Source organism: Rana temporaria, chromosome 1 (genome assembly GCF_905171775.1).
Source record: "Rana temporaria chromosome 1, aRanTem1.1, whole genome shotgun sequence".
Lineage (NCBI taxonomy): Eukaryota > Metazoa > Chordata > Amphibia > Anura > Ranidae > Rana > Rana temporaria.
The window spans coordinates 367,501,180-367,526,629 of NC_053489.1; the positions used below are offsets into that span (position 1 = coordinate 367,501,180).

At 40.0% G+C, this 25,450-nt stretch overlaps 1 protein-coding gene across 1 annotated transcript; it reads left to right on the plus strand.

Moving 5' to 3' along the window:
• Positions 1 to 589: 589 nt before the first annotated feature.
• Positions 590 to 11,192, plus strand: RAX2 (retina and anterior neural fold homeobox 2). The gene is made up of 3 exons (XM_040322239.1): positions 590 to 780; positions 4,740 to 4,983; positions 10,486 to 11,192. The coding sequence occupies exons 2-3, from the start codon at positions 4,741 to 4,743 to the stop codon at positions 10,921 to 10,923; spliced, it is 681 nt and encodes a 226-aa protein (XP_040178173.1). The 5' UTR covers positions 590 to 780; position 4,740; the 3' UTR covers positions 10,924 to 11,192.
• Positions 11,193 to 25,450: the final 14,258 nt, after the last annotated feature.

Consider the following 25,450-nt stretch of genomic DNA (forward strand, 5'->3'; position numbering starts at 1 on the left):
CTGTAGATAAAGATTGTGCTGTCCATCCTCATTGCTTGTATACACACATACACGCAATGTATTTTTGTTTGTCCATGCATTCTACTTGTGTAAACACTGCAACATTCTGAAAAATGGAGGGTGTGTGACAGAGCCTTAATTCTGCTATTTTTACTGCAAATATAGTTGTTTTATGTTCAAATTAAGAAGACAGCTGCTTCCTCTGTGATATCACAACTCACAAAATTTGAGAATTTATTTTTCATGATAATTTGCACAAGTTCACAGTTCCCATGTTTAACACACATATGTGTGTGTAAATACTGTATATTCTGTTATCCTGTAGCATTCTTCCTTTAATTCGGTTTGTAACCTAAATTCTGTAAATACATTAGAAACCCATTAAGCATATTTATTCATTAAACAAATTTATCATGTTAAAAGAATAGGCACTACATACAATTGGTTCAAAACAAGCAAAGTTAAAAAAACTAATCCACCAGTCCATTACACTTGCATGTCATCCTCTTCATCCCCTGACCCCTGCCTATTACTATTAAGAGGGGGAGGAGATCCTTTAATAAAGTATTGAAATCCCTTGTGCCTGCTGAATCTCCATTCAGTCTTGTGGACATCTGTGAAGTTTTAACCAGTATTCTCTCTACATAACCGTGTTCCTGGCTGGAGCCCCCCTCCTCAATAGCTACCATCGCTTAAGTCTCCAAAGCCTGCTGTGGGTTACGTTAAGGCTGATCCACTTGTTTGCTTGCAGTTAAGTGCGACTGGAAGAGACCTTGCCAGGTAACCTTTCCAAAGCATAAACACATAATAATTAAGGCAGTTGTTTTAAGGCTACAGTTATTTAACATGCATTCATGTTTGGCATTTGTCACATATCACAAAGGGCAGCCTTCAACTGACCTAAATGTGATAATAGACCAATGCAATCTAAAAGTGAGATGGTTGACTATATTACAAAATTCTTAACACAGGACAATGGTGTAAAGAATTTTGACAAATACATTACATTTTTCTTGCTCTGAAGAAATTAGCAAAATGTGTGAAAACAAATCTAGAGTGAAAAAACTCTAGCATATTACATTATACAAAAAGACAACTGAATATTTTTGATATAAGCCATAATGCTGACCATACACAGTGTGGTTTATAGGAAGTTTTGACAAGGTTTAGATGACATTTCTTTAAATATTCAACAACATTAAAGCATTCAAGGTTCTAAACCACTAATGACAGTAGACAAAGAAAATGTAGGCTGAATGATTTTACAACTGGGAAATCATTATAATTAAGTTGTAATGTAATCTTTTAGCATACTGGGCAAATATACCCTCACGTATAAAATATATGCTACTGATTAAAGCACAAATGGCTGAAAATAATGAGCCATCGCTTCAAAACTGTGTAAGTTTAATGACAAGATGACAAAATGTTCCATAATTTCTATATTCTTTAAATATTTGTCAAATCTTCTTTGAATCTTCCCCAAAACGAACCCACTTATGGTTAGACTATATCCTTATAGAATTACTGTATATTGTATTGATCAAGACATTTGAAAAAAGGAAAATAACAATTTGCGCATTGCGAAAAATCACCTCTACAATGTATTTTTTTTTTTTTCAGTATATAAGATGTAAATATAGTAGTTAGGAGCACAGAACATTTATGATGTAAGACTTCGAATAGAGAAATGTAAAATTATGCCCTATAACAATTTTTTATTAGGTTTTAAATGGTGTTATACCATATAGACATTATTAAAACCAGCATCTGTGACAACTATAGTGCATTATATAACTAACCAGGCATAAAGTAATCTATATTGGTTGTTGTTGCTGCTTTATATATAAATCCAACAAAGAAATGATGGGTTATTTAGATTATTTTGGTGCTTTAGAGAAGTATTCTAATAGGGTATTTAATATTTTCTAACCACGTCAAACAAGAGGTAAACCAGTGTGCCCTAAGTTACAGGAGATACAATCATGCACGGTTAAATGTTATCACATGTCATGCTGTTATATTAACATGGTTTTTATTTTTAACTTTTAGATGTGTTTACCTGTTAGCCTACTTCTATCATTTGCAAAATCTCCTTTTTGGGTACCACTTTAATCCTTCAAGCCATCTCAGGAAAAAAATGTTTAGGGAGAATGCTGAGATTGTTAAATTTGCACTCTACAGGAAAACAAAGCTAGTTTTCAACAGCACTTTGAAATCAGAGCAGAGAGACTTTAGGCAGTGAAGGATGTTAGGGGAAGGGTTTGTGCAGACACACTAGGTTATGTACCAAAGCTATTTTGTATGTCAATTTTTTCCAGTAAAATGTGCAGAAAGGATGCTAGAGACTGTGGTGAGAACATAAAGTTCACATAGCTAGTGTAGAGCTCATGTAGATCATGTTTGTCAAGAAGTCCCCTTATTGGTATAATGTCAACTAGAGTGCTAGTCAGTCATCCATGAACACGTTTTCATTGTTATAGTGTCTTTGCTGTGGTTTAACGCTTGACAATACAAGGGTAGGAATGTCAAGTTTATTGCATGTGACTCTTGTCTTGCTACTTTCAGTATAAAACAGAATAGAAAGTTGTAATTAGACAGAGAGAACAACAATTCTAAGTGCTTGTGATTTAGTGCGGGGGGGGGGGTGAAGGAGGATAAATAGGAGGGTATAATCACAATTTCACACTGTATTTATTATATTATAATTTACCAATTCTTAGTTAGATGTGGTAGCCTCATTGGTTTTCTTTATTTTGGCTTTTGGCTTTATTTTCACCTGTTAAACGTCCTATACCAGACCAAGTGGTCCAGCAAAAGTGGCAGTCAGAGGGTTGAGACAAACCATTTAACGCTGATAGGATGCTTACAATGGTCAGCTTTTAAATATGCAAACAACCTCCAAGCACTGTATGTCCCTACCTATTAAATAGTGGTTCTAACCATCAAACACACATGCAATAACTGAAATAAGTGCAGTGCTTAAAAACGAAAACATGATGTAATAAATGTGCAACCCAGCACTAAAAAGGGGTTCCCACCATCAAATATATATGCAACAAATAAAATAAGTGCTGCACTTATATAATTGATTTGCAACAGCTCCAAAATCACAACCATTAAAAACCCCAGCACTAAGAAATTTAATGCAATAGTGAAAAAAACTGTGCAACCTTGGTGTCAAACCAATCAGTTCTCACATCATAAATCACGTATAGGCATACAAATCTTATTAACAGTGTAAAAAAAAATACAATGTCCATTTAAATAAAACATTTATAATGTGTCAAATAATACTTCAAGAGTGTGCTCATACCATCACAAGGTATCTTCATGTGGGATCACATACTCCTTAATCACACACCACTGTACTAATAGGTGCCTGCTTACCTGGAAAAAGAGGACCCTTGATTATTGGAGGTCATCCAACCCAAGTAACCCAGAAGTATTATTTATCCTTCACTGCTTCCCCCTTGGATAAATCCAGTCTGTCACTCTGTAGAAGAACCAGCAGCTCTCAGGATCTTAATTCAGATTCAGAGAAATGTAATACTCACAAAGGGAAATTATTGTTGTTAAGGCTCCGCTAGCTCAATGGGAGATTGCTTCGTTGATCCCTGCTGAGCTGGTGGATGACAGGTCCGTCTCTGCTCACTGTGTAAATCGAACAGCATGTTAATTTTTATCAGATCGCCATACGTCTGTCTTGAGTGGATCGGATGGCAGGCAGGTGTCAGTGGACACATCTCCACTGACATCTGCTTGCCCATAGGAGTCAATGGGTGGCCTGCTCGGATCCACCTGAAAAACAGACCCAGGCGGATCCAAGCAGGCTTATCATGTGAAAGGAGAATAGGGTTAACTTTTCCTCCTTACTTGTGCTGGATGGCCTCCAATAATTAAGGGGTCCTCTTTCTCAGATGAGCAAAGACCTATTATTACAGTGGTGTGTGGTTAAGGAGTGTGTGATCACACCTGAAGATAACTAGTGACTGTGGGGAACATGAGTACAGTATTGAAGTACTATTGAGTATATTATGAATGTGTTTTTTTTTTTTTTAATGGACATGTATTTTTTGATGCTTTTAATAATGTTTTTATGCATATGATTTGATGTGAGCACCTATTGGTTTGACATGGAGGACACCAAGGTTGTACAGTTTTATTCACTGCTGCATTAATCTATTAGTGCTGTTGTTTTATATATTTGTGATTTTGGAGCTTTTACATCCATTATATAATGTTTTCCTTTATTTCAATTGTTGCATGCATGTTTGTTGGTGGGAATCACCTTTTAGTGCTGACTTGCACACTTATTATGTCATGTTTTAGTTTTTGAAGTGCTGCACTTGTTTCAATTACTGTATGGTCAGCTTGTGTTCGTTTATGTAAATCCTTTGTCTCATAGGGGAAAAAAGCTGTAACTGTTTAAAAAGTGTTAGCTGGAGTTCAGATTTAATTTGTTAGTTAAGCCCAATAAATATGCTTGCGCATCTGACACTACTCTCTCCCATATTGACATTTCTGCTGTTCAAAGTATCTCCGTTGCTCCTCCATTCAGACTGAAGACGTCCTATAATAGAAAGTAATTTATGAGTAAGTCCCTGCTCCTCCACCCCACTTCCCATCCCTGCTTGCTTGTACATCTTTCTGTATATTGTTTTTCATGCCAATTGATACTTTTCTCCATCAAAGTCTGTATACGTTATTGGCCATACCTTATTCTTCCAAATTTCCAGGATGTTTCTGGACAAATGTGAAGGAGATCTGAGTGATCTAAGAGGGGACAATACACCATCATCATGTCCTGCAGAAGGAGAAGAAGATGAAATTCCAAAAAAGAAACATCGCAGAAACAGAACAACCTTCACTACCTATCAATTGCATGAATTAGAAAGAGCATTTGAGCGTTCCCACTATCCGGATGTATATAGCCGAGAAGAGCTTGCCATGAAAGTTAGCCTGCCAGAGGTTCGGGTACAGGTGAGACGAACAAAAAAGGGGGATAGTTAAATTCACTGTAAGTGTAATAAGCTAAATTTGTAGGACAACTTTTATAAACTAGCCTTATTACTTTTTTGATTATTTATAATATATGTTTATCCTAAATTTCAACCACATCCAGGTCTGCAAAGTTATACTTTATATTTAGATCCACATCCCATTCTATCATGCTTGTCCTTTTTTTTGCTGGTCTTTGTATCCTGCAGTTTTTTTTTCTCTTTAATTTACAGCTCTTGGAGCATAATAAATGTCCAATTATTAATACTGATACATTAGGCACTCACACCTGTACCCCCCATATGGACCAAGGCACTTTTTCAAATTTTGTTATAGAACTGTTTGATAATAACTTTTTTTAGGACAACAAGGATTTCTTTTGGCAGAATTGTCTTGGAAAAAATATGTTTGTATATAATCCATAGAAATAAAATACAACAAAACTAGCAAAACGCGCTTTTTTTACTTATGATATAATTACAAATTAAATAAAAGCCTTTTTTTAATTTTTAAAACGCAACACTCTAAAAAGAAGAAACAAAATGATTTTATTTTTTTAGGCTTTTTCCCTTTATTTACACATTGGGGTTGATTTACTAAAGGCAAATCCACTTTGCACTACAAGTGCACTTGAAAGTGCAGTCACTGTAGATCTGATGCTGCATACACACGACCGTTTCTAATGTCCTAGAAAAAACGACGTTTTTCTCGATGTGGTTCTTGTCAAGCCTGCCTTGCATACACACGATTGTGAAAAATAATGCTCGAGCAAAGCTTGGTGACGTACAACACGTTCAACGGCACTATAAAGGGGAAGTTCCATTCGGATGGAGCTACCCTTTGGGATGCTTTTGATGATTTTGTGTTAGTAAAAGTTTGGTGAGAGACGATTCGTGCTTTTCAGTCTTCATGCTTTTCAGTCTGTTACAGCGTGATGAATGTGCTATCTCCATTACAAACGCTAGTTTTACCAGAACGAGTGCTCCCGTCTCATAACTTGCTTCTGAGCATGCGCGTTTTTTTCCCGTCGTTAAAGCCTACACAGGACCATTTTTCACAACGTGAAAAACGACAACGTGAAAAATGACGAGAAAAATGAGAGCATGTTCTAAATTTTTAATGCCCATTGTTCACGTCGAGAAAAATGCTCTGCAGCCTACACACGATTGTTTTTAATGACCAATTAAAAAAATTATATTTTTCACGTCATGAAAAACGGTCGTGTGTACGCGGCATGAGGGCAAGAACTGAAATTAGGGGAAACACTGGTGATTTTATCATCCAATCGTTTACAAGCAAAAATGCTTTTTTTACATTTTCCTTGCATGTCCCCCTCAGATTTTACAGCGACTGAACTTCCACGTGCACATGTAGTGCAAAGTTGATTTACCTTTAGTAAATCAACCCCATTGTGATTTTGCCAGTAAGTATATATTTTTCGATTTCTGTTAAAAGACTGTCCAGGAGAGATTAGAGAGTTGAGGAAAAAACTTTAACGCTGACAGTTTTTTTTTCGATTATGTCAAACCTTTATCCTAAAAAGGAAAAAACAACTGTTACTATAACTGCTTAAAAAAATGTTTGCTAGAGTTCTACTTTGTCCATCTAAATTAAACTAGTGCATTGAACATTACCCTCTTCCCAGATTGACAGTGCTGCCGTCCACAGGTATCTCTATTGCTTCTCCATACAGAGGGGCAACACCGTAAAGCAGCCAATAGATGAGTTTTTCCATTGAACTAGCGGGTTGAATTAAAAAACTGACTTAATTCCCCCATCCACACACTCAATCCTCCCCACTAAGCTATTATATTTTGGCAGCGAGGAGACTTCCCTGCCATCAGAATACACTGATCGAGTGAAAAAAAAAATGACAGGGCAGTTATAAGGAAGTCGATCTGTATTCCCTGCTGAATCACCCAAGTTTTGATCCATGCATGGCCAGTTTAAGATTGAAAGTGTTTTCATTTACTAATGCAGCGACCACATTTAACTTTTTGTTTCTGAGTTTAGTACAGCTTTAACTGACATCATGGGGGTTATTTACAAAAGGCAAATCCACTTTGCACTACAAGTGCAAACTACAAGTGCACTGAAAGTGCACTTAGAAGTGCAGTCTCTGTAAATGTGAAGGGTAGATCTGAAATGAGAGGAAGCTCTGCTGATTTTATTATCCAATCATGTGCAAGCTAAAATGCTGTTTTTTATTTTCCTTGCATGTCCCCCTTGGACCTTCAGCGACTGCACTTCCAAGTGCACTTTGCACTTGTAGTTTGCACTTGTAGTGCAAAGTGGATTTGTCTTTCGTAAATAACCTCTCATACGTTGATCAAAGCTCCCTTCTGATCTGCATATGATTGAAACAAAGTAAATACAAATGTAGCATAATAGTGTGAGCAGTGTTTATGAACACAGTGTTAAGCTGGCCATAAATTATACAATCTTCTTCTATAGATTTCCTTTAGATTTACCAAAACCATATAATATGAGATCAAATCTAAACACTTTCAATTTGTGTGTAATCAGGCAGGCACTTGTACTACACAGTTGAAGGTAAATCTAAAGGAAATTGAATAAGAACATTGTATGGTCAGTTTTAAAAAGTTTGTTGATTGACAGCAGCTGTTGTGATAGCTGCTGAGTTTACACAGCAACTCTTGGCTGTAATTACGCTAACCGGAAATTGCAGCAAATGTGAGGGAGGAGGAGCAGCTCTGTGGAACAACAGAGCATCCTATATAGGGCCTGTGCACTGAGATGAAACTTTACAACTGGTATAAGCCCAATTGAATATTCAAATCGACTAAATATATTCCAAGTGCATCTAAACAAAATATGTACAAAGTCTTATAGTTTATTTTCCTTAAAAATCAGCCGCAACTTCAGTAGAAAAGCCTGTCTCCCGCCAACAAGCATTAGAGTGGGACCTCTGCTCTCTTTTGGGAAGAAGTGGTTGTTTTTGCAGAGATCCAACACATCCACTTCTGGGCCCAAGATATATCTCTTCAATCAGTGGGCAGCATTGCTTTTTAAATAGATAATAAAAAAAAGGTTCTGGTGTTTTCCATTTTTTTCGGCAAATACTTCAAACAAAGATAACCCACTTAAAGGACAAGCTCTCTTTTAGGAAAATCTACATTTGTTTACGCTACCTAATGTAACCTAAGTGAGCCTGAAAATCCCAAAACGAGCTTAGTTACTTTAACATGACAGGTGCAAGCCTCCTCAGCCGTTTCTATCCTTCGATGGGAAATCTTCTTTGGTGCTAGCCATGCCTGTGCAGTGAGCCCCTATAGCCTTAAAAGGGGCCTAACTCCAAGCCTCAGAGTACAGTACTAAGGATGGGGTCAGTGCGTAGGCGTGGCCAGCACTAAAGAAGATATTAGCTGGTAGGAGTTAAACAGCAGAGAATGCATGATAAAATAAGTAAACAGTTGAGTAGCATGCTTCTAGGTTAATTTAGGTTAAACTCTTGGCTGTAATTACGCTAACCGGAAATTGCAGCAAATGTGAGGGAGGAGGAGCAGCTCTGTGGAACAACAGAGCATCCTATATAGGGCCTGTGCACTGAGATGAAACTTTACAACTGGTATAAGCCCAATTGAATATTCAAATCGACTAAATATATTCCAAGTGCATCTAAACAAAATATGTACAAAGTCTTATAGTTTATTTTCCTTAAAAATCAGCCGCAACTTCAGTAGAAAAGCCTGTCTCCCGCCAACAAGCATTAGAGTGGGACCTCTGCTCTCTTTTGGGAAGAAGTGGTTGTTTTTGCAGAGATCCAACACATCCACTTCTGAGCCCAAGATATATCTCTTCAATCAGTGGGCAGCATTGCTTTTTAAATAGATAATAAAAAAAAGGTTCTGGTGTTTTCCATTTTTTTCGGCAAATACTTCAAACAAAGATAACCCAATTAAAGGACAAGCTCTCTTTTAGGAAAATCTACATTTGTTTACGCTACCTAATGTAACCTAAGTGAGCCTGAAAATCCCAAAACGAGCTTAGTTACTTCAACATGACAGGTGCAAGCCTCCTCAGCCGTTTCTATCCTTCGATGGGAAATCTTCTTTGGTGCTAGCCATGCCTGTGCAGTGAGCCCCTATAGCCTTAAAAGGGGCCTAACTCCAAGCCTCAGAGTACAGTACTAAGGATGGGGTCAGTGCGTAGGCGTGGCCAGCACTAAAGAAGATATTAGCTGGTAGGAGTTAAACAGCAGAGAATGCATGATAAAATAAGTAAACAGTTGAGTAGCATGCTTCTAGGTTAATTTAGGTTAAAGGAGTAGAAAGGATAGGGTAATGGAGTTTTTAATTTAACAACTTGCTTTGTTTAAAGTCATTCATCATAATAGTACAGTCAAGGCATCTTTCAAAACAGACCCCATGACTTGGAGGTATGTGATGTTGGAACACTAGGCATCATTTGACAAGATTTTTAGCAACCTAATGGGTTATACTAAATTTGAGTAGAGTAATGCAGGTTATTTATTATGGATTGGCAAAATACAATGGGGGTTATTTACAAAAGGCAAATCCACTTTGCACTACAAGTGCAAACTACAAGTGTAAAGTGCACTTGAAATTGCACTGAAAGTGCACTTGGAAGTACAGTCGCTGTAAATCTGAGGGGTAGATCTGAAATGAGGGGAAGCTGAGGTGATTTTATTATCCTATCATGTGCAAGCTAAAATGCTGTTTTTTATTTTCCTTGCATGTCCCCCTTAGATCTACAGCGACTGCACTTCCAAGTGAACTTTGCACTTGTAGTTTGCACTTGTAGTGCAAAGTGGATTTGCCTTTCATAAATAACCCCCAACGACTAATTTCAAAAAGCGGTAATTTATCAGGAAAATAGTAAAAAATGCAGTGCCAATATTATAATATATTTTAAGAATAAAGATGAGAATCAGAATAAACAGACCATCCAAATCACAGAAGTACAATTGATAAACATATGATTCGCTTATAATTGTTATTCCCTTTGCTGTCATTACTCTTCTACTTCTGTAGGGAAGTTTGGGAATATATGTACAAGCTGTGCTTGAAGAGTCTAGCGACATTGAAATGAAACAAAATAGAATCATACCTCCTCATAAAGTAGATAATTGGGAAACGCAAAGTTTATCTTGAAGGTCCATAGTGTTCTTTGACTTTTTACATTATTTGCGCTAAATATCATCTTGGGTGGATAATTACCATAATATAAATCCAAGCTCAGCTTAACCACCACCATGACATTTTATTACGCTGCATTCTTTACTATCCACTCCCTACTAATCCATAAACTGAAATATCCAATTTGTGGTCACCTTGATCCGCTAATGGGATCCTTATTATCTAGAAGCTGTCCTTAGGAATGTTAATTGCTCTTATCCTAATGCTGGAGATTTCTCGCACTCTCTAGACACCTGTTGCTGTACTAGATTCTAAAATACCACCTCAGATTTTTACTAAATAAGCATAATTATTTTTCACACAGGTTTGGTTCCAGAACCGAAGGGCAAAATGGAGGCGTCAGGAGAAGTTAGAGTCTTCTTCTGCTAAACTTCATGATTCCCCACTGCTCTCATTTTCACGGACACCAATAACCACCAATGTTGGGCCACTAAGCTCTTCTTTACCTCTGGATCCATGGCTCACCTCCCCCATTTCTACAGCCAGCAGTGTGCACAGCATACCAGGATTTATGGCTCCTTCTCAAAATCTTCAGTCTCATTACACTGGTCACACTTTCCTCAACAGTGCACCCACAATGACATCTATACAGCCTCTCAGCAGTGGTCCCTACCAATGCATGGGTGGCTTTGTTGACAAGTTTCCTATAGAGGAATTGGACCGAAGCACCAGCATTGCTGCACTTCGCATGAAGGCCAAGGAGCACATTCAGACTATAGACAAGACTTGGCAGCCTATCTGACAACTACATAATCTGGGGCTATAGCTTAAACTAAAGGACTGTAAGCAAAACGTATGGCTAAAAGTGAATTCATGAGGCCAAAAATACAGGAGCTGCCATTGCTGGCTATTTTCAACTGTGCATCCTGGCTTCCCTACATTCAGACATACAGTCACTGACTGAAAATGTGCTCTAGATCCGTCACATACTAGATCAGAATTTATCACACATTTTACCATGGAGGAACCCTTGAAATCGTTTTGGAGGTCTCAGGAAACCCTGACTAAAACTATTAGGCCCCGTACACACGGCCGAGGAACTCGACGTGCCAAACACATCGAGTTCCTCGGCCAGTTCAGCCCTGAAGCCGCCGAGGACCTTGGCGGGCCGAGAGCTCCCATAGAACAACGAGGAAATAGAGAACATGTTCTCTATTTCCTCGCCGAGGTCCTCGTCGGCTTCCTCGGCCGAAAGTGTACACACGGCCGGGTTTCTCGGCAGAATTCAGCCAGAAACTCGGTCGGAAGCTGAATTCTGCCGAGGAAACTGGTCGTGTGTACGGGGCCTCAGACCTACAGCTCGTGGTACATTAGTATGATCAGTAGGTTGTACAGAGACTTAAATAGGATAAAGAATGTGTTTTGTTTTTAATCAGAAAATTAAATGCATAATAATACCCAGAAAAGAAACACATACAGTGAAAATTGTAGTGCCCCCTTACAATGGTTGTCATTGTAAGCAGGAGACCAGATTGCCACTGTTCTCTCTTTTGGAGGAACCCTTGCATTTCCCCAGACACTGATTGAGGAAGGCCAAAAGTACAAGATAGTGAGGCCAAGAGCTGGATCTCAGCTGCAGAGCTCATTAAGTCAGCAAACACAGCTCCCATAATTTCTCAAAGGTTTTATATAACTATTTATTAAAATGTAATCATTTGTAGGTGGCTGCTTTCATTAAAAACTGAGAAATGCAAATAATAAAACGAATAAAAACGGGGATAAATTGCATTCTTTAAGTGTTTTAACAATTATTCAGCAACATTGTCCCATAAAAAATATGAAACGTGTCATCTATAATATGGTGTTCTGAAATCTCTTGTAATTTACTAATCTAGTTTTTCTCCAACATGTTTAAGACATATTCATACTATTATACCAAAGAAATGTGAAAAATGTAATGGGGGCAGTTTATCAAAAGTGTTTTACTGTAACTCAGATAATGTATTTTCTGACAAACATTTAAAATGGTTGCAATATACAATGTTCTCACTTCATGAGCCATTTTAATAGATGTTACATATTTTACGTTTAATAAGATGCTACACGTTTTATGGATGTTTTTTTTTATAGCATAAATGTATGTAAAAAAAAAATACACAGCTGAAATGCAAATATAAAAAGGCAAAAAATCTGCATTTCTGCCCAGTGAGTTTCTAATCCAGATGCTAACCTATGCTAATATATAATGATGATCACTTATTTTTCCTCATTGCAGTCACAGTATAGCTTGGTCAAGAGTGAGATTGGATAGTAAAGGAACAGCATTTCTTTAAGTAGGCCATGTTTGTGTTCTCTCTAATTCGCAAATTATATTTGTGATGCAGCGTACACACGATCATTTTTCGACATGAAAAAAACGTAGTTTTTGAAAAACGTCATTTAAAATGATCGTGTGTGGGCTACACATCATTTTTCAGGTTCTGAAAAACGACAAAAAAAAATTCGAACATGCTGCATTTTTTAACGTTGTTTTAAACAATGTCGTTTTTCGGGTTGTAAAAAATGATAGTGTGTGGGCTAAAACGACGTTTTAAACCCGCGCATGCTTAGAAGCAAGTTATGAGACGGGAGCGCTCGTTCTGGTAAAACTACTGTTCATAATGGAGTAAGCACATTCATCACTCTGTAACAGACAGAAAAGCGCGAATTGTCTTTTACTAACAAGGAATCAGCTAAAGCAGCCCAAAGGCGAATAGAACTTCCCCTTTAGAGTGCCGTCGTACGTGTTGTACGTCACTACGCTTTGTTCATCATTTTTTAAAAATGATGGTTTGTGGGCAACATCGTTTTTAATGATGAAGTTGGAAAAATGTTTCATGCTGAAAAATGATCGTGTGTACGCGGCATTAGAGTTAAAGCACTGTGCAATGCTAAAGTCTTGTTGGGTGACATTGTTTCCTCTTCTTCACCCAGTTTGAATACATATACTACTGCAAAGACAGATGGAGGTAATGGCATCAATGAATATTACACAAGAATAAATAGGATTCCTTTACATCTGACTACATCTGACTATGCTCAACTGTTTAAAAATATATACAGTTGGAATGATATGGATTTCTGCACAAATTGTTCATAAAATATGATCTGTTCTTCATCTAAGTCACAACAATAGACAATCACAGTCTGCTTAAACTAATAACACACACACTAATAATTAAATGTTACCATGTTTTTATTGAACACACCATGTAAACATTCAAAGTGCAGGTGGAAAAGGTATGTGAACCCTTGGATTTAATAACTGGTTGAACCTCCTTTGGCAGAAATAACTTCAACCAAGTTGCAGATCAGACGTGCACAACGTTTAGGAGTAATTCTCGACCATTCCTCTTCACAGAACTGTTTCAGTTCAGCAATATTCTTGGGATGTCTGGTGTGAATCGCTTTCTTGAGGTCATGCTACAGCATCTCAATCGGGATGAGGTCAGGACCACTCCAGAAGGCGTATTTTCTTCTGTTTAAGCCATTCTGTTGTTGATTTACTTCTATGCTTTGGGTTGTTGTCCTGTTGCAACACCCATCTTCTGTTGAGCTTCAGCTGGTGGACAGATGGCCTTAAGTTCTCCTGCAAAATGTCTTGATAAACTTGGGAATACATTTTTCCTTCGATGATAGCAATCCGTCCAGGCCCTGACGCAGCAAAACAGCCCCAAACCATGATGCCCCACCACCATTCTTCACAGTTGGGATGCGGTTTTGATGTTGGTGTGCTGTGCCTCTTTTTCTCCACACATAGTGTTGTGTGTTTCTTTCAAACAACTTTGGTTTCATCTGTCCACAGAATATGTTGCCAGTACTGCTGTGGAACATCCAGGTGCTCTTGTGCAAACTGTAAACGTGCAGCAATGTTTTTTTTGGACAGCAGTGGCTTCCTCTGTGGTATCCTCCCATGAAATCCATTCTTGTTTAGTATTTTACGAATCGTAGATTCGCTAACAGGGATGTTAGCATATGCCAGAGACTTTTGTAAATCTTTAGCTGACACTTTAGGATTCTTCTTCACCTCATTGAGCAGACTGCGCTGTGCTCTTGCAGTCATCTTTACAGGACAGCCACTTCTAGGCAGAGTAGCAGCAGTGCTGAACTTTCTCCATCCGTGGACTGATGAACAGCAAGGCTTTTGGAGATACTTTTGTAACCCTTTCCAGCTTTATGCAAGTCAACAATTCTTAATCGCAGGTCTTTTGTGCGAGGCATCATTCACATCAGGCAATGCATCTTGTGAAAAGCAGACCAGGAACTGGTGTGTGTTTTTTATAGGGCAGGGCAGCTGTAACCAACACCTCCAATCTCATCTCATTGATTGGACTCCAGTTGGCTGACACCTCACTCCAATTAGCTCTTGGAGATGTCATTAGTCTAGGGGTTCACATACCTTTTCCACCTGCACTGTGAATGTTTACATGGTGTGTTAAAAAAAACATGGTAACATTTAATTATTTGTGTGTTATTAGTTTAAGCAGTCTGTGATTGTCTATTGTTGTGACTTAGATGAAGATCAGATCACATTTTATGACCAATGTGTGCAGAAATCTTATCATTCCAAAAGGGTTCACATACTTTTTATTGCAACTGTATATGTTCAGACAAATTGCATAGTTGCAAATTTTTTAAGGGCAAAAACAGGAATTATGAATGAATGGAAATGTATCAGATTATATGTACATACTCATGCTATTAAGATGTAATACCATATTTTGTACCCTCAGCTGAAAATGTAAGAGGCAGTCCACCCTAAATTGATATTTCTGTTATTTGGTAGATGTTGTAGTTAAACCACTTGAGAATGTAATATCTCTCTCAAAGATTTAATTGGTTAAATATCTTCCCTTGAACTCCATGGTCTGCACAGCTGCTGTGGACATTACAAGGCTCCCACACTTCGTGCTAAGTATCTATTAGTTTTATATTTTGGAGAACAAGAGGTGCTGGATCACAGAACAGTGTGAGAACACCCAAACCTCTCAGATGGACTGGTACAGATGTGCAAATTTATGAATGAAGATCCCATTGCTGGAGTATCCAAGTCCTATAGGAAGCCATCGGCAAATTCAGTCCAATAGGTTCCACCTAAGACAAAAGTAAGAAACTGGGTAGACTGACCTTTTTAGTATTTTACAACATACATCAGTATTTAAATATTTTTGTTACAATACAAATATGTGCCCCCATCCTTAGCTTTTTCATTTCCTTTGAGAATTGTATATGGTTAGTAATTATGAAAGAGACTAATTACAGATTGTAACTGTATTCTATTCCTAATAAAATTTAAGTCACTCTTGAGATCACTATTATAATGAAAACCATTGCTGTAAGTAGAAAGAACACCTAAAACTTGTGTAGTCTTGCCTTGCAATGTACAAGAATGATAAGCTAACTGAAACCACACACCAGCTATATTAATTGACAGCATCATCCAGGAGATCTGAAACAGTGCCCTTCCATGCCTATATAAGTCCAAAATAAACTAAGAGTGCAACTTCTAATCTGAAAACAAACCCCCCACATCCATTTTCATTTAACATATTGTGACAGCAGGCAAGTAAAATCGCCTGGTTGCATCCAGGATGGAAAATATATATGTCCCAGATTCAGGCTTTATGCCAATTTATACCACTAGGGAGAAGTGCTGGGAGTCCTGCAGGGGAAGAGTTAATTAACCCAGCTGAAGTAAGTGGGCTCATTAAGACCTCTACAAAAACTCCCAGCATGCTTAGGAAGATTCTCCACCCTGGACCAGTTCTATGTTGTGTAGACTGGGGAGTGTGTTATCTGTCCTGTGCGGTGAGACAAAGCCTGTGTGGCAAAAACTTCTAAAGCAGGGAGATAGGGTCTGGGGCAACACAAGGCTGCACCTAGTTAGATAGGGAAACCACGTGTGTAGTAAGCTGTCAAGCTGACCAGGGTTTTTTTGTTCATGTTTCTTTTTGTTTTGCTGTTATATTTTTCATTGTATATAGTTTAAATAAACCGCACCTTTTTTTCACCTACAACTCTGTCTGCTGTGCCTGATTTAGTGTGGTGAACCCATCCAGGGACACACACACACCCGCTGCCGAGCTAACCCCCTCACAATATATTTAATTAAGTGCTCTACTCACTTGGGTTTTTGCAGTCCCAAAACAAGTTTTAGACTAAGAAAAAGTGTTTTACTAAAGGGTTTTTTTCAATTATGTAGCAACAGAAGCCTCATCATCCTGAGGTGGATATTACAAAATGATTTTCCTTTTACTGTACAATACAAATATTATAGGGCAGTATCTTCAAAATACATGTCTAAAGGCACACAATCTTATCAAAAGTATTTGAATGCCTGTCTTTACACGCACATTAACTTGGCACCCCAGTCTTATTCCATAGGGTTCAATATTGAGTTGGCCCATTCTTTATAACAGCTTCAAGTTTTCTGGGAAGGCTGTCCACAAGGTTTAGGAGTGTGTCTGTGGAAATGTTTGATCATTCTTCCAGAAGCGCATTTGTGAGGTACTGATGTGGACGAGAAGGCCTGGCTCGCAGTCGCTGCTCTAATTCATCCCAAAGGTGTTCTATTGGGTTGAGGTCAGGAATGTGTGCAGGCCAGTCAAGTTACTCCACCCTAAACTCGCTCATCCATGTCTTTATGAACCTTGCTTTGTGCACTAGTGCCCAGTCATGTTGGAACAGGAAGGGGTCATCCTCAAACTGTTCCCACAAAGTTGAGAGCATGAAATTGTCCAAAATGTCTTGGTATGCTGACGCCTTAAGACTTCACTGGAACTAAGGGGCCAAAAAACAACCCGACACCATAATCCCCCCTCCACCAAATTATTTGGACCAGTGCACAAAGAAAGGTCCATAAAGACATGGAAGAGCGAGTTTAAGGTGGAGGAACTTTACTGGAATGCACAGTCCTGACCTCAACCCGATAGAACACCTTTGGGATGAATTGTGAATGAGTGGAGACTGCGAGCCAGAACTGCTCGTCCACATCAGTGCCTAACCTCACAAATGCGCTTCTGGAAGAATAGGCAAACATTCCCATAGACACACTTCTAAACCTTGTGGACAGCCTTCCCAGAAGAGCTGAAGGGGTTATAACTGCAAAGGGTGGGTCAACCCAATATTGAACCCTACAGATTAAGACTGGGATGCCGTTAAAGTTCATGTGCGTGTAAAGGCAGGCATCCCAATACTTTCTGTAATATAGTGTATGTCAACATTATAGGACACAATGGAATTCGCACACAGATTGCATGAGTGAATACTGTATATTCACAATTACAGGAGAGTTTAAACATGTTTCATAAAATAAACAACTGGAACAGTGACGGTCTCTCATTTGCTTTTGTTACATACATACATACATACATACATATAGGGAGATAGTTATAACTGTAAGGCCAGGGAGGTCACCCGACACCTAGTGTGAGATTAGGATAACACCAAAGGTCCCACATTTTATGGAATGTGAGGGGACAGATCATGATTTAATTTAATGTTAGCTGTAAGCAACAAACACATACGGGAAAGATAAAAACACTTAACTTTAAGAGAGCAAATTTTCCAAGGATGAGGGCTGCTCTCCAGGACTTAGACTGGAAGGGAATTTTGGCATCAATGGACACAGAACAGAAATGTGAATTCTTCAAAATGAATTCTTCTTGCTTTCAAAAAGGTTAAGGTAGGCAAGCATTATTTAGTGACATCCACTGTAACTCCTTTTGCTTATTAGTCACTCCCCTTATGGCCATATTCTTCCAGCACTGTTCTGTCTTCTTAGGGCCCAGTCCAAAAATATTGGTTATCGGCTCCCTCCTTCCCACTTCCAGAGTACCTCCTTCACAGCTCCCTGCCCCAGCTAACTCAGCTGATTTACATAATTTTTTTTTTCATTAACAGGTAGTGTACTGGAGAAACAAGCGACATGGCCTCCTCAAAAGCCGTCCACACCATCCCCACTTTAATAGCGTCCACCCGATCAGATACCTCATCAGGGCGGCAGCTTTTCCTCCTGCTGACAAGGTCTTAAAATGAACTAGCCGACCACTGCACCTCCGAAAAGGGCTCTACATCCAGGAAGTCATAGCCCCCTTTCACCACAGGTTTCATCCCCACTTCCATTGTGACTTTTTCCATCTTTGACCCCCAGAAGAACACAAAGAGCATCCTCACTCCTTTCTGGATCCATCGCTTGCTCGGGGGGGAATAGACAGAATAGACCAGGGAATAGGCAGAATAGACCAGCAACAGAAGAATGACAAATTTCACTACCAGAGTCTTCCCCGATAACGTCAGGTGCCGCATTTTCCAAAACTCCAACTTCCTCTCGATCTTCTCCACTGTGTTCACAGTATTCACTTGATACCCCAAGCTTCACTCAAAAGGCACATCAAGCACTTCCACTACTCTCTCCAGTCAGCTTCTAGACACATCACACGTCCCGCTGAGCACAGACATTACTTTTGCCCCAGTTCACTCTTAGGCCAGATATTCCACCAAAGATGTTGAGATGGAGGTCTGCTCTTGCAAGATCCCTCGCTGAATTGCACAGTAATCACGTCATCCATGTAGCACATTGCTTTTACATTCTTGTTTCCACAACTAGGCAAGAACAGACCTTTAAAGCCCCTATCCTGGATTACGTGTCTCAGCAGAGGCTCCATTACGCATAAACATGCAATGGGAGAAAGGAGGCACCCCTGTCTCAATCCAGACTTTACTTCAACCACTTCTGACAGCTTCCCGTTAATCAGGATTCTGCGGAGGTTGTCTGCGATCCTCTGACCCGGAACAGCGCACACCTGCCAATCCCCTATAACCTGATCTATAACTCTCTGCATCCTATTTGCCAACAGCTTGGCCAAGATCTTATAGTCAAAATTTAGCAACGTAATTGACCGCCAATTTTTTATGTCTCGATAATCTCCTTTCTTCTTATAGAGTAGCGTGATTATCCCCTCTTTCATAGAACCAGACACTCTCAAAACCCCCTCCACCTCCAGCTCAGTCACAGGATCTAACAAGGTTTCCACATCCTCTGCACACAGGTTACCCTTCACCACCTCACAATAGTCTTCCATCTCTGTCTTCGAAGCACCACCACTCCCCCCATACAACTCCACATAGAAGGATCTTATCACCTACTCCATCCTTTCTCCATACACCTCCTACTCACCCTCCAGCACAGTACAAAAAGCTTTATATGCCCTGTAGGACTTCTTAAAGAAACACCTCAAGCATTTCTTATCCTCCATTTGCTCAACTTTCACCCTGAATACTATTCCTCTCCCACACTCCTTCAAGGCCGTATTCCTTGCTTCACATATTTCTTTAATCTCCTTCTCCACCCCCAACCTCTTACACTGATACAAGAAATTCAGTTTATCAAGCAGTTTTTCATTCTCCTTCTGCCTTTTTTTAGAGCCTTCTCACTCCCCAGTCTCCTAAAGAACACAGCAATCCTCTTCTTTGCCCAATCCCACCATAACAGCAGGTCTCAACTCATGTTTTATCCCCACCAAGCTCTCGAAGAAGGGTGCAAAGGCCTCCACTACCCCTGTTCATTTAGTATTGACGCATTCATTTTCCACAGAAAAGGTAACTGGACTCCAATATCTTCACAAATTGTGGGAAAAAAATTAAAATCGATCCTGGACGTCACTGTTACCTTATCTGAATAAAACATAAAAGGGTAAGTCCCCTCTCTCTATTTTCCTTGCAACATCTTTAAGGTGAAAATCATCCACCATCTCATTCAAGGCTTTTGAAGAAACATTCACTCCTGCCCTACACCTTGCCTCTCCTCCCTCCTCCTAACAATTAAAATCACCTGCCAGTAGAGATGAGCCGAACACCCCCCTGTTCGGTTCGCACCAGAACCTGCGTACACACCAAACGTTCGTGTGAACTTTAGAACCCCGTTAAAGTCTATGGGACTCGAACGTTTGAAATCTAAAGTGCTAATTTTAAAGGCTAATATGCAAGTTATTGTCCTAAAAAGTGTTTGGGGACCTGGGCCCTGCACCAGGGGACATGTATCAATGCAAAAAAAAAGTTTTAAAAAATACAGTTTTTTCGGGAGCAGTGAGAATTTAATAATGCTTAAAGTGAAACAATAAAAGTGAAATATTCCTTTACATTTCGTACCTGGCGGGGGGGGTGTAAAGTAAGCATGTGAAATAGCACATGTTTCCCGTACTTAGAACTGTCTCTGCACAAAGTGTCATTTCTGAAAGAAAAAAAGTCATTTAAAACTGACTTGCGGCTATAATGAATTGTCGGCTCCCAGCAATTCAGAGAGAATTCATTCAAAAAAAAAAGCGTGGGGTCCCCCAAATTCAATTACCAGGCCCTTCAGGTCTGGTATGGATATTAAGGGGAACCCTGCCGTCAATAAAAAAAAAATGACGTGGGGTTCCCCCCAAATATCCATTCCAGACTTCGTAAAATGGTAGAGGTACAATGTACCCCATTACCAATTCACATAGGGGGGCCAGGATCTGGGGGTCCCCTTTGTTGAAGGGGTCTTCCAGATTCTGATAAGCCCCCTGCCCGTAGACCCCCACAACCACCGGGCAAGGGTTGTGGGGATGAGGCCCTTGTCCCCATCAACATGGGGACATCCTCCCCATGTTGAGGGCATGTGGCCTGGTATGGTTCAGGAGGGGGGGCTGCTCTCTGTCCCCCCCTTTTTTCTGCAGCCGGCCAGGTTACGTGCTCGGATAAGGGGTCTGGTGTGAAATTTTGGGGGAACTCCACGCCTTTTTTTAAAAAATTTTGGGGTGGAGTTCCCCTTAAAATCCACACCAGACCTGAAGGGTCTGGAATGGATATTTGGGGGGAACCCCTGGTCATTTTTTTTAATTGACAGCGGGGTTCCCCTTAATATCCATACCAGACCTGAAGGGCCTGGTAATTGAATTTGGGGGGACCCCACCCTTTTTTTTTTTTTTTATGAATGAATTCTCTCTGAATTGCCGGGAGCCGACAATTCATTATAGCCGCGAGTCGGTTTTAAATGACTTTTTTTCCTTCAGAAATTACACTTTGTGCAGAGACAGTTCTAAGTAGGGGAAACATGCGCTATTTCACATGCTTACTTTACACCCCCCTAGGTACAAAATGTAAAGGAATATTTCACTTTTATTGTTTCACTTTAAGCATTATTAAATTCACTGCTCCCGAAAAAACGTCCATTTTTAAAAAAAAATTTGCATTGATACATGTCACCTGGTACAGGACCCAGGTCCCCAAACACTTTTTAGGACAATAACTTGCATGTTAGCCTTTAAAATTAGCACTTTAGATTTCTCCCATAGACTTTAACAGGGTGTTCCGGAGCTTTTCGAATTTGCCGCAAACACCCCAAATTGTTCGATGTTCGCCGAACCTCATCCCTACCTGCCAGTATTGCGGGAATCCTACCAGGTAAGTAAAGGCTTAGGGCATTTAAGAACAGACACGCCTCTCATTCTTGTCTGCAGACGCATAGCAGTTTATCACCCACACCTTCTTCCAAAGCATTTCAAACACTGCCACTTGTATCCTCCCAGGTACTACCAACTCATGCAAGACACATTGCACCATAGGGTTTTTTATTAGAGCCCACAAGGACATCCCATGTTTCCATTCCTCCTTTACCGCCCTCTCCACCCCACACTCTTGAACACAAATCAGTTCAGCCTTAATATTACTCCACCAATACCATGCTCTTCTCCACTTAGAACAAATGCTCCTTACATTGATTGTGCCCACAGTGACCGCTATCATAAGGACATATTTAAACATTACATTAGCCATTGCAATCAACTCAAGCCTCGTACACACGATAGGTTAACCAGAGGACAACGGTCTGAAGGACCGTTTTCATCGGTCAAAACTGATCGTGTGTGGGCCCCATAGGTTATTTAACCATAGGTTAAAAAAAAGCCAACTTGCTTTAAAATTTAACTGATGGATTGATAACTGATAGGTCAAAACCGATCGTTAGTATGCAAAACCATCGGTTAAAAACCCGCCCATGCTCAGAATCAAGTCGACGCATGCTTGGAAGCATTGAACTTCGTTTTTTTCAGCACGTCGTTGGGTTTTACGTCACCGCGTTCTGACAGGATTGGTTATTTAACCTATGGTGTGTAGGCGTGACGGACCATCAGTCAGCTTCATCTGTTAACCTAAGACAACGGTCTTTCAGACCGTTGTCCTCTGGTTAACCTATCGTGTGTACAGGGCTTTAACCACTTAACCCCCGGACCATATTGCTGCCCAAAGACCAGAGCACTTTTTGCGATTCGGCACTGCGTCGCTTTAACTGACAATTGCGCGGTCGTGCGACGTGGCTCCCAAACAAAATTGACGTCCTTTTTTTCCCACAAATAGAGCTTTCTTTTGGTGGTATTTGATCACCTCTGCGGTTTTTAGTTTTTGCGCTATAAACAAAAATAGAGTGACAATTTTGAAAAAAATGAATATTTTTTACTTTTTGCTATAATAAATATCCCCCAAAAATATATTAAAAAAAAACATTTTTTTTCCTCAGTTTAGGCCGATACGTATTGTTCTACATATTTTTAGTAAAAAAAAATCGCAATAAGCGGGTATTTTTATGGCATTTTTATTATTTTTTTTTTTACTAGTAATGGCGGCGATCAGCGATTTTTTTTCGGTACTGCAACATTATGGCGGACACTTCAGACACTTTTGACACATTTTTGGGACCATTGGCATTTTTATAGCGATCAGTACTATAAAAATGCATTGGATTACTATAAAAATGCCACTGGCAGTGAAGGGGTTAACACTAGGGGGCGGGGAAGGGGTTAAGTATGTTCCCTGGGTGTGTTCTAACTGTAGGGGGGGTGGCCTCACTAGGGGAAATCACTGATCTTCTGTTCATACATTGTATGAACAGAGGATCAGCATTTCCCCCCCTAACAGGACCGGGAGCTGTGTGTTTACACACACAGCTCCCGGTCCCCGCTCTGTAACGCGCAATCGCGTGTTCCCAGGCGGCGATCGCGCCCGCCGGTCACGCGCACGGGAGTCGGGGGCGAGCAAGGGGCGTGCGCCCCTAGTGGCCTGCGCGAGAGCCGACATTATACAACGGGCTCTCACGCAGGGGAGCCGACTTGCCGCCGTAAAACGACGGTGGGAGGTCGGCAAGCAGTTAATGGGATTGTAAAGGTACAATTTTTTTTCCTAAATAGCTTCCTTTTTTTTTTTTTTTTTACAATCAAAGTTTATTAATGTAGAAGTTGCAATAAACATTGTACAAAAGTATTGTAACAGGAAATCCAGAGCACAAAACAACTTAATGAAACTCTGCATATACAAAAAAATGTTCTGGACAAAAATCTAACAACATGTGATCAAATTGAGCACGTAAAAGGTACTTATGAAAGGATTAGAGGGAGAAGGAGAGGGGATGGATAGGGGGAGAGAGAGGGGAGGAATGGGAACAAATAAAATAAAGGGGGGTAGGGTGGGGGTTTTGGGACATAATTAACTCCATGAGCAATGAAATATAAAGCTAATAGCAGGATCATATGGGCAGAACACATCTGAATGCTGTACAAGTTACAGTCAGTATAAGTATATCTAACTGATGTGACAGAAAGGGTTGTATCCGTAGACATATAAAATATAGTTAATACAGTGCAAGGGGAATCATAACAGCTTTCAGATTCTTAACAATTAATAATCATTAGTATACTTAAACATTACCCAGGGTTGCCAAGTTTTATGGAAGTTTATCGAATTTTCTTTTTTCATAGCCACCATCTCATCCATTTTGTGTATATAGTGCACCCTGTCTAGCCAGTCTCTAACCGATGGGCAGGTAGTGGTTTTCCAATATAAAGGGATTAAAGTTTTTGCTGCCGTCAATAAGTGTCTGGTGAGTGATTTTTTGTAGCTGCTAATCGAAAGGTTATTAACATGGAGAAGGCAAGCGACAGCGTCAAGACGAATACTTGTATCTGTGATTAGTCTGATACAATGTGTAACTTGGGTCCAAAAAACAGATATTGGGGGACATGACCACCAGATATGTAGGAAGGAGCCGACTTCCTTTTTACAGCGCCAACAGATGTCCGATGCAGTCGGTGACCATTTTTTTACTTTTAGAGGAGTGATATACCAGTGGGTGAGAATTTTATACGATATTTCTTGGAACCTGGAGCTTAAGGAACACTTGTGTGCAAATATGCTGGCTTTTTCCCACTGGTCATCGTTCAGTGTAATGTTTAACTCTTTTTCCCAGTGTTTGTTATGTGTTTGTTAATGTGGTTGGCATAGCCAGGAGTAGGCCATAGAAGTTTTTTCAGGATCTGAGAGCCCGCAAGGCAAATTTGTTCTAGCTGAGTAGGGTTCTTACAATACTCTGATTTGTGTTTGCTATTTATCAGGAAGTTCTGTATTTGTAGATAAAACCAAAGGGCCAGATTCACAGAGCAGATACGACGGCGTATCTCCTGATACGCCGTCGTATCTGTTGTTCTATCTATGCGACTGATTCATAGAATCAGTTACGCATAGATAGCTATAAGATCCGACAGGTGTAATTGTTTTACACTGTCGGATCTTAAGATGCAATACCGCGGCCGCCGCTGGGGGGAGATCGCGTCGTAAACCAGCGTCGGGTATGCAAATTAGGAGTTACGGCGATCCACAACGGTTTTCCGCGTTCGCTACGTCGCCGCTAGTCTAGTTTCCCGTCGCAAAGTTAGTCGTTTTATTTTGGTGCCTTACCTTTACACAGCAATCGTATTGCTGTATAAAGTATGGCCGTCGTTCCCGCGTCGAAATTTAAAAAATAACGTCGTTTGCGTAAGCCGTCCGGGAATACGGAATTACGCTACGCGCGTCGCCGTTCGAAAAAATGACATCACTTCGCGCAAAGCACGGCGGGAGTTTGGAAACGGAGCATGCGCGGTAGGGAGAGCGCCTGATTTAAATGGCACACGCCCATTTGAATTGGCCCGCCTTGCGCCGGAGGCCGCCGGCGTAGGTTTTAATTTTATTTCCTGAGAGACAATGAGTAGCTAAGAGTTTTCCTATAGTTATTAAGGATTTAGAGATCTTTATGTCTAGGTCTGGGTTGTCTGTTATTGGGATTAATGGGCCAGGTATGGATGCTAAACTATAAGTCAAAGCTGAACTGTGCCAAACTGCCAGTGTAGCATCTATTAACGGATGGGTGATTCTGCCAGTCAATTTTGAATTGGTTGACCAGGGGTAAAAAGCAATTGATTTTGTGTGATGAGTTAATTCTAGCTGAACCCAGTCCT